We start from the raw sequence: 10507 nt of genomic DNA, 5'->3' as shown, positions 1-10507 counted from the left end.
AAGGAGGACGGCTAAGTTCTATTATAAGCTCTTCTGTTAATGGCCAGATTAGAAAGCGGCGTAACCGCAGTAAACATGGAGGTGGTTACAATGTGAATCCGTATGTTCTTTTGTGAGGGGAAAGGAACACGCATGGGAGGTTTGGAGTGGAGTGCTGGAAATTGTTTTGTGTTTTGAAATTGAAGGAAGAGACGAGGGAGAGAGAAAGGAAGAAAAGCTGATAAACTCTGAAAAAAAAAAGAACTGTGTCAGTCTACCGTTAGCCACGTCAGCATATTTTTCACGGTGTTAGTTTTGGAGGACTAAAACCAAAGTTTCGAAAAGTATGAGGACTAAAGTGTACCTTACTTTGGAAGAGGGACGAAAACCAGAAATGACCAATAGTTTAGGGACTAAAAACATATTTAACCCTATAAAATATAAATAAGTACTCTTGGATTAAAGGGCTGAAAAATTGTTTGGACATCGCTCCTTTTAGTTGTTTAGAATTAGTGCTAAAAATTTGACTTTATTGATGAATAAAGGAAGAATATCTGATAAAAGCATATCTAATAAAAGAATCTTAGTTCTTAAATTGAGAGTTTTAATTTTATAACTTATGCTTCGTATTAAGGTTTTCTGTTTATAAAAAAGATTATAAAAAAGTGAAGGGGCTACGAGTAGCATGCAGCAGTTTTTCATTTTTTGCATGAAGTTTTGACGAGATGACATATGCATGTTATGTATGCACATAGATCCATAGTCAGAATGAGAAAATGGTACTACTAGGAGTAGCAAATTTAAGGACCTAGAGAGAGTTCGTACAAACCCTCTTAATTCTCTTTTATTCCTGATATTTCGCTGTCATTTAAAAAAGTATGTATATTCTCATTGATCAGACTTGTATTTGACCTATCAATCATCTACAAAGCCCTATCTCATTACAATGTTTGATCATGTTTAAACAGTGTTATTAGATGAAAATAGTTAAAAATTTAAAATAAATGCAGTTCTTACTTTTTTGTATGAATCTTTCAACTTTGTTGTCTCTTAGATATATTATATCTTTTATCTTTTAGTTAGTTTGTTATTATTTCTCATTTGTATTTTAGGCTTAACCCATATTTCTTCTATTATAAATAAAAAACCCTATGTGTGTATTTAACACAAGGGAGATTAATCCCAAACATAGTTTTTCACTATATTCAACATGGTATCAGAGCAGGTTCTCTGATCTTCTTCCGGGGTCTCTGCTATCTGCCGGCGGCCGGCTGCCATGTTCGTCGGCAGCCCCTAAAATTTCAGTGGGCAGCCCTTTCTCTTCTTCTTAAATCTGTGCCACAGTCAGCACCAGTGCAGCCAGTCGCCTCTGCCGTCGACCATCGCCGCTATCCGCCGCCGCCGTCACAGTTCGACCAGTGACCAGCGGATCTGAAGCGTCTCCTCGAGCGACGACCAACCCCGCCGGAGTCAAGACCAGACTCATCTTCACGCACCTCCACGCGCCGCCTGTCTTCAGCTGGTCTCGGGTGCGTGTGTTGCCACGCGCCGCCTTGTCGCCGGCCACCCTCACAATTCCGACCGGTAACCAGTGGATCTGGATCGTCTCTTCAAGCGCGACCTAACCCTGGTGGTCGCCGTCTCTGTCTCGTCCGCATGCGCTGTCACGCGCCTCCTCTCTCCGGTAGATCTCGGACGCGTGTTCATCACGCGCCGTCTTCTCGACATCGGCATCAAATGGTGCTGCTGCCGGTCGTCTCGCCGGAGCTTCTTCTCTCTGTTCTGACCCTCCATAGCAACCATAGCTTCCATCTTCTTTGGTCTTCACAAAATCTCCATCTTCTTCCTTTCTCACTAGATTTGCCGTAGTCTTCTTCCTTTCTCACTAGATTTGCCGCAGTCGGTACCGGTGCAGTCAACCGCCGCTGCAGTCGCTACCGCCTCAGACAAACGCAACTGCGTCAGTTCTTCTTGGGCTAGAGTTTAGCCTGATCTTCTTGTGATACACTGCTAAGTATCACCACTTGGGAGTTGTCCAGCAAAGAATTTTGGACCTCCAACATGTCTTTGGATCTTTGATGCCTTTGTTTCAGCATTGTAGCTTAATATTTTGTTTTGTTTTAGTGGTCCAGCAACTGTGATATTTCACATTTCCGCCCTTCACATTAAGGGGGAGTACGTTTCCAAGACTTATAAATATGGGTGTAGTCCCTGCAATTTTGTAGATTTCAGCTACTACTGTTGATCCCGTCACCCATCCATCATTGATGAGGATTTAGTGTAGTCCCTGCAGTTTTGTAGCTCTTAGCTTTCAGCTACTACTGTTGATCCCGTCACTCATCCATCATTGATTGGGAATCACTCCTTGCAGTTTGTCATTGTCCACCACTGCTCTCCTTCATCCACTTTTGAAGTTGAAGTTTCACAAGCTGCTGTTAGTCCATCTATGTTTGCCTCACACTCTTGAAGACAAATCATCTAGTTCAACACTGAGCTCATCTATTCCAAGCTTAGTTCATACAATTTGTATGCTCCAGCTTGAGGGAGAGTGTTAGATATATTATATCTTTTATCTTTTAGTTAGTTTGTTATTATTTCTCATTTGTATTTTGAGCTTAGCCCATATTTCTTCTATTATAAATAGAGAACCCTATGTGTGTATTTAACACAAGGAAGATTAATCCCAAATATAGTTTTTTCACTATATTCAACACAATAAATTTTAATAAATAATAAAATGCATATTTATAGGAATGTAGAAGTTACCAATAAACTCATTTTAACATTTCAATTGTAGAAGTTACCGAAAATAGTTATCTTTAACTCAGTTGCATAAGATCTATGACGTTGAAAAAAGAAAATAAAATGAAAGTCTTTCGTAAAAATTATACGAACTTTAGTACTCTAAATTTCGGAAGAGGTTAAACAAGAGAAGTTATTTTAGAATGTGTTTAGTTGCACGTTGAGAAAAGATTGATGCACATCAAACCAAAGCAAGTATTTAGTTGTCTCTAAGTACCATTTCAAACAAAATTTTAACGTGCAAGCGTAATTTTAAGAGTAGCCAAACACGCTACCAAACTAATTCACTCTCCAATCTGAGTTTGAGGCACCCCAAACAGAAAAACAAGAGTCCGAGCTGCTTTTGAAATTTCATTTTTCATGATGGCAATATTTATTCAACTATAACATCAACTAAAAGTACTTTGATTAGTATTATCCAAATAAATGCTCATCAATATACTTTTGAACAGAAAATATCCAAACATATTTTTGTCAAACACAGTTCAAACTTAAGAAGGCAGATTTTAATCCAAAAATGCTCCCAATCTTAGCGTTGAGGACAAAATTGGAGATCATACCTAATCATGTGTCACACTAGGTATCTTGAGTTTGTTATATATATTTGAAGAGAAATACAGGGTAACATAAATTGTAGGATTCAATAAAATCAATGAAATGAACAGTGTTTGATGGAAACAAGTCAAACAACTCGGCTTCTATGCACAATGCCTCCAACATACACCATGCAAAACAAGGCGTTATACCTCAATAGTCATATACAGTGTTGAATGAAGACAACTCAGCTTCTACGCAATGCCTCGCACATACTGATCCAAAGTTGTATTGAACAGCTCACACCTATGAATACCCATTAAAAGTTTATCCAGTCAAAAAGCTTTTCGTGGCAACAAGGAAATCTATGAAACCATAAAATAATTCCTCAGACCATTTTAGCTAATAGGGAAAATAATTAACTAGCAACAAATTAGCTTAGATAAAAAACAAAAATATATCAGATTATAAACAGAAAACAAGTGTTACACTTATTGATAAAATATGATAACAAGTTATACATTAATTACATATAAATCTACTCCATGTTCTCAGGTTATATGATGTTGTATTAGTTAAAATCACGAAATACAACATATTAAATCATAGCAAAATGTGCAGGTGAATAGGCTGTAAGCCGATATTCTGTCGTGGATGAACACATCACTAGCCAAAGCACTGACCTCAATTAAGGTCGAACACATCACTAGCCAAAGCACTGAATTCAATTATGGTCGCACCAGTAGTATCGGTGTGGCCTTAATTGATATACGGCAATCTATTGAGCATAGCCGTACTGCAGAAAATGGTGTGGCCACGACTAGTAGTGGCCTAGTTAGATGACAGTAGATACTAATGAGAGGGGGTAGGTTCTATTCTTATTTACTGTATTAATCAATATAAATTGTTCGTAGTTTGTTTGACTTTACTATATAGGATCTAGGAAAAGATTATGACTTTCTGAAATTTATGGATTGAGTTCATTTAAAATTTAAATATACTTTTTTGTAGTTGGTGAGCTGAACTCCATGCAAACATGGGGTTGGTTAGGATTAGGATCAAGGTTTCGGTGGCAAATTTATCAAGCGAGCTTTCTGACCCTAGCTGGCAACCCACATTGATAGCTCTGAACTTACTGGGAATAATTATAAAGATTGAATGATTATGGCCCTGCCCTACTTTTCTTTTTCGATGTCTAGTATTAACTCAAGTGGTACCTATGCCAGCTTACAAACATTTCAACTAGTCTACCTCCTTGAACAGACAATCTACATTAGACTCTCACTGGCCTAACTCCATACATTAAGCAAAGTTTGGGTTTGAATCTGTCAACAGTGTGCCTAACCACGTATCACGTGCTCACCTTCATCAGTATTGAACCTCGACATTAACTTTTTGTTTGGTACAGAGAAGAGTGAGGGACAAAGTATTTTTTGTTTGCTTGGTGAGGGAGAATATGAAAACAATAATAATAAAATAGAGGGAAGCACTGTATCTTTTTTCTCATTTATTTTTATTGATGTCTCTATCTCTCACCTTATTTTCTATCAAATCAATCAAATTAGATAACCTTCAAAAACACTTTATTTTTCACCTATTTCTGCCCTATCAAACCATTAAACATTCAATTTTACTTTTTACCTATTTTTTCAAGTTTTCTTTCATCCTCTCCATTTTTTTTCCTCAAAACCAAATGAGACATAGAACGATGTCAACTAATGATGATATTGTCCGCGGATGACACTATGAAACCACGTTCACAGAACAGATATGTCGTTCTTCTGATAAAAGGACAAATATGTCATTTAGAGGGAAGAATAAATTATGTTACCTAATAGGAGATCCAGGTGTATAAAGCGGGTTCTTAACAACATAATCAACATACAAATTGTAGATACGCTTTAAGGATTCCCGTAGATCACCAGTTCTAGGATGAGTCACCAAGATTATCTGTATAAAGCAAGAACAGAGTCACAATAGGTACGTTATAAGAATCACCTATATATGAAATTATGAAGATCACTACATTAATTTATTTTCCAGAGAGTATAACATGATTAAATAATATTTATCAGTGCTGTAATACGTCTCTTTAATTGCTAAAATAGATACCACGGTGGCTGGTGTTAAGCGGTCCATCTTACTTTGCACAACTTCTTAAGACAACTACTAATGCTCTCTTTGGTAAAGATGAGAGAAAAAGGATGGATAAAAATAAGTTGGTAGAGTGGAAATAAATGGAAAATAAAGTTAAAATTAAAAGTGCTTGATTGAAAGAGAAATAGAGAAGCGATCAGAAGATAGATGCAGAGTTTGACTAAAAATAAAGAGAGAAATAGTACAGTAACTCCTACCGTTTTTCAAATTATTCCCTTCTCTTTCTCACCCACCAAACACCCTATCTTAATTTCGTCCTGAGGACACTCACAACCAAACAACGTGTAAAGGATAAATTTAGTGAAATCTACTAAACTAAAATTCACTACTATTTATACCCATATCTGAAGTTTCTAAACCATTTTATCACCTACGCGGCATGGTAAACACTAACCTATGCATCTTATAAGCAAGTTTATTGTTCTTGATTTTAACAAACACGCTTTAAAAACAATGAAGTGGGACAGAAGCTAATCATCCTCACAATTGATCAAATATACATGGGATTTGTAAGTAACTCAAAAAATTAGATCAGGCCAAAATTCGTAAATCCAAAGATTATATCATGGTGTATAATATTTCTTTCACTCTATCCTGTTCTCTTTTTTCCCAGTTCTATGCCACTTCAGTTTTCATTTAAAATTATGTCAATAAACCTATTTTTCTGGCCAAAAAGAGATTAATATATGAATATAACATACAAATAGAGAATAAGTGTCAAATAGCTACAATTATCAATGAACAAATGAACAAAAGCCAAGGTGCAAAACATTTCCGCACTAGACTTCAGGACCAGAAGTAACTTCATCCATAAGGCTCTCTAACAAACATACAAATAAAACCCAAGATTTATTGTAGCTGACCTTTATTCCAGAAGGACTTTCCATGAAATTAAGTTTGTATGTATTAGTGCGGAAACTGTGAAATGAACAACCTTGGCCAGGTAACTGAGGCATACCAAGGTTTCCTTTCTCAGCAGCACTGCACAACAATATGGAGCATAATTAATTAAACTTGCCAGTGCAACATGCAACATGAATTCCTTTATTGATTACACCAAAAGTCCACCATACAATCCATGACTTGTTGATCTTTACTCTGGCAGTAATTCAGTAAAAATATTAACATAATCAATTATAATCATGCAAAGCATAAAATATTCAAGAGATAAGATGTGGTATAAGGGTATAAGGATAAGGAACATGGGAAACATATTAAAATAAGGATAAAGAATAAAAGAGCATTGGAACAAACAAATATCCTATTAAATTACTGGTGATCAAATTAACCAAGCTTGGTTACTATGAAGGAAAGCACCATCAAACAACATCAACTTACATATGTTAGCAAGGTCTACAGTAAATAAGTATTATTCACATGTTTATTTTGCTATTTGGAGAAAGAAGCAAGTATACATTTTAAATAGCAGGTTTGTCATCTCTTACCACTTTTATATTTTACACCTAAAAGCAATTTGAATGCAACACATAAGAAAATAATATATGCTGCAAAACAGTTCTTCAGAGAATAAGAACAGCAGCTAGAAGAGTTAGCACATGTTTGATTTATCTTATTTTGAAGAAATAATTGTTCATTTATGCCGTCTTTCCAAGAAAGCCATTGAAGAACAGTGATTACTTCACCAGAAATATCAAAATATCTTGCTAGGCAACATGGAAAATTTTGCAACAGACATAAAGTTCATTTCATTTCAAACATTACTAGTATATGCAATCTTCAAATTACTTTAAAGGAGATAAGTTGCTTTTTTGTACTCAGAAATTAATCGTGGAAGTAAAATTAAACAGTAAACATAGGATTAGAATAGCTGGAAGGATGATTTGGCACTTATTCGAAATCCACAAGACAAACATACCTGGTGGGATCCATCTTGGCAGTTAAAGACTTCAGAGAGAAAAGCAGACCAAACATTAACTTATGGTCTTGTTGGGCATCCAATGTCCGCAAGGGGCGATTCCACTCCCTATAGAGCAGGCACACACCATTCCTATTAAACACATACATCATATGGCCATTGTTTCCTGGAGCTGCTGGAGCAGGAGGTGAAGGACTGATCTCAGAACCCCCAAAGAATTGCATTCTTGATCAACAGGGATGAAGAATAGATTGACAATCACCGAAAAACCAAACCCTAACACATGTATGTTAATCACATTAATACACCTTCATAATTGGCCAATAACCACCATATATATGAGGAACTGTTGTTAGTTGGATGGAAAAATTACACAGAATTGGATTCGACACAATTAACAATAGCATTAGCACACTCCAAACATCATTTGTTTGGAACACAGTCATTGTTAGCTGCCATTGTCAATTTAAGCAACTTACTGATTCATTAAGAAGTACCATAATACTGATAGTATTGTCAGCAATTTCAAACAGAATAAGATTATAGAGCTCTAAAATCAAAGGTCAGTCCCAAATCAATTGTGTGACATCCAAAATTGCAGTTTCAAAATTACCAATGGACAAGATTTCTTCATGGTAAATGAAAAGTAGAACTAGAAGTACATTCAGAGATTGCTGGTGATAAGCAGCTGCCAAGCTGTGCGCCTAAGGTTTGGTCAAATATAAGCATGGATTCTTTTCATATTTGAATCTACCAGATTCACTTCAAATTGGGGTTTAACTTGGGCTGGATCCGGTTTGGGATCAAACTGGGTAAGGTGTCAAATTACCCGGCAGAGGTGGGTAATGGAGCTGAGAAAAATTGGGAAGGATAACCATTAAATGCATAATGATTAACAACACAATAGCCAAAATAATAGTTTAATACAGCCATGCAATGTATACATTTTCAGTGTCCAGGTGTGGAAAAAAAGTAGAACAGTCAGAATCACCTTAAACTGAGCTGCATTCTTTATTTAGACACTGGACCAAAAGACATATCACCAATTCCAAAAACTAAATACTTACATTTACTATTATTAAATCAAGGCAATGCATGATATGAAAATGAATAATATATTTGCTTCAAAGGATCTCAAGAATCATAAACACTCAAAATCTAAAATGCAAACTTTAGTGGTAGGGGTGCTCCAACTAATTAAACATTAATTTTCTATCTAACCTGTCAATCATGAAGGTAAAAAAAAATCTTAATTGTAAGTAAGGTTATATCACTTTTGTGGAACACCGTGCTCTCTTGTGTAGTTCCAGTGAAAAATTAAAAATTAAATAAATAAATAAAGAACCAACTGAACAAATAAAATGAAGAGTGGAGACTGACAAATTAAAAAGAATATGAACTTATTGGAAAGATTTACTTTTTCAGTGTTCTGTGAGAGACATAGAGGGCAAGAATGGCACCGGCTGGGTAGCCTGAGGCTATAGGCAACAATCAAGTGTAAAGAAATAGGAGAGAGAGAGAGAGAGAGACCAGATCTAAGGCAGTGAAAAATTATAGATCAGAGCAAGTGGTTCCACCAATGACAAGGGTAAACTAGACATTAGGTTTCTTTATAAAAAAAATATAGTTTTCTCAATAAAAAAGTTTAGTCTTATGTACTTTAAAAATGTCTTAATTTCATACATTATGGTCATCTCAATAAACTAACAAATAGGTTGGCGAAATGGTCGGATGGGATAAGCTCAACATTACAAAATGGATCAAGATATCCAACCCGTCCACTCACTAATCAGGCCGGCGAACTGACCTATTAGTTTTTCAAGTTTTTTACTTTTTTATTGTTAAATTAACCTAAATGTTTTTGTTCAGTTTTTTATAATATTTTTTGACGACTAAAAGGGTTTGTCACAAACCATCCAATCTCACCTTCTTCCTCCGAGATTCGAAGCACACCTTCTTCTAGTATTCACAAACTCTCAGATCGATACTGTTGATGGTCCGGCCTACCAAGACCGCAACCATCAAGACCCTTCCAACCATTCGGTTCTATTCTGGCATGGGTTGTCTGCACTTTACACGAAGGTCGACACCCGGAGATTGGGAGAGAGAGGACAGATGTGATGGAAAGAGTAAATACAAAAAGGAAATCCCAAACTCCCCAATTTCAAGCCCTAATTCACACATTTCAAGCCCAGAAGACTAACCTGCTGGTGCCGCTACTCCGGCTCAGCCGTGCTTCCTCTACTCCGTTCTGAGAAGATGGGTTTCTGAGAAAAAGTGATGGGTGGGATTAGTTTGGCTTTTTTTTTCCTCTCCAACAGACAACCTGAAGCTCATCTCAACAGTGGTGACTGATTATATAATTTATGTAAATAAAGTTGTAAGTGTTTGTAAAATCTGAGATAAATTAAATTTGATTAAACTTTTATTTAATCTAATGAAATTATAATAAACAAGTTAAATTTGTGTATTTTATGTAAATAGACTCTAATAAAAAAATATTGAGCGTATTTAAACATTACAAGCAAATAGTTTATTTTATTTGTAATAATTTAAATAACAATTTATTTATTTTACCTCTTGTATCTTTTATATTTTTATATTTATAGAATCATTTTTATTATCCAAATAAATCACCCATATAAAATGATCTTTTTTATTTATACTATTTTATCCCATATTTTATTACAATTTTACCTTTTATATAATTATACTATTATAAACAATTAATTAAATATTAGGTTTAGATTGGTTTTATGTTAATATATTTTTTAATTTTAATATAACTTTTACTGATTTTAAAATTATTTTTATTATCGTAATTATTTTTAATTATATTTTTCTTTTATTATCATAACAAAAATATTGTGTTTGACCGTTGACTGGAAAATCCATATAGTTTTATGATTTATAAACAAATTAGGGTCATCATTTTAAATTCACAAAACAAACTAAGATATTTTATTTAAGGACGATGAAAGAGAATAACTTTTTTTATTAATTTGTGTATTTTTAAGAAAAAGTTTTTATCTTTTCATTCACATATTTTTTTTTTCTTGGAAGGTAGGTAGAAGTTATTTTTTGAAAACCTTTTTTCTCTATTTTTATTTTTGAAATAAACATACGAGACATATTGAAATTTGTAATGAATAACTATTT

At 34.8% G+C, this 10507-nt stretch overlaps 1 protein-coding gene across 3 annotated transcripts; it reads right to left on the bottom strand.

The window, feature by feature from the left end:
- Positions 1-3265: 3265 nt before the first annotated feature.
- On the bottom strand, positions 3266-9691 carry LOC108336018 (uncharacterized). 3 transcript variants are annotated; one of them, XM_017572296.2, is made up of 6 exons: positions 9553-9681; positions 9275-9413; positions 7349-7624; positions 6336-6453; positions 5147-5265; positions 3266-3621 (listed from the first exon to the last, which is right to left on the bottom strand). In XM_017572296.2, the coding sequence occupies exons 3-6, from the start codon at positions 7570-7572 to the stop codon at positions 3570-3572; spliced, it is 513 nt and encodes a 170-aa protein (XP_017427785.1). In that variant the 5' UTR covers positions 7573-7624; positions 9275-9413; positions 9553-9681; the 3' UTR covers positions 3266-3569. The 3 variants fall into 3 exon arrangements, with proteins under 3 accessions (XP_017427785.1, XP_017427782.1, XP_017427783.1); XM_017572293.2 differs by lacking the exon at positions 9275-9413 and having other exon boundaries at positions 9553-9691; XM_017572294.2 differs by lacking the exons at positions 9275-9413; positions 9553-9681 and adding an exon at positions 8766-8937.
- Positions 9692-10507: the final 816 nt, after the last annotated feature.

Source organism: Vigna angularis, chromosome 10 (genome assembly GCF_016808095.1).
Source record: "Vigna angularis cultivar LongXiaoDou No.4 chromosome 10, ASM1680809v1, whole genome shotgun sequence".
Taxonomy (NCBI): Eukaryota; Viridiplantae; Streptophyta; class Magnoliopsida; order Fabales; family Fabaceae; genus Vigna; species Vigna angularis.
The sequence above is the reverse complement of the archived record's forward strand: the minus strand, read 5'-3'. Positions and strand labels throughout refer to the sequence as shown.

Coding starts and splice junctions, on each gene's coding strand:
- LOC108336018 (XM_017572293.2), bottom strand. CDS start 7,572: ATGCAATTCTTTGGGGGTTCTGAGATCAGTCCTTCACCTCCTGCTCCA. Junction 6,454..7,348: donor GCCAAGATGGATCCCACCAG/GTATGTTTGTCT, acceptor ATTGTTGTGCAG/TGCTGCTGAGAAAGGAAACC. Junction 3,622..5,146: donor ACACCTGGATCTCCTATTAG/GTAACATAATTT, acceptor GGGTATTCATAG/GTGTGAGCTGTTCAATACAA.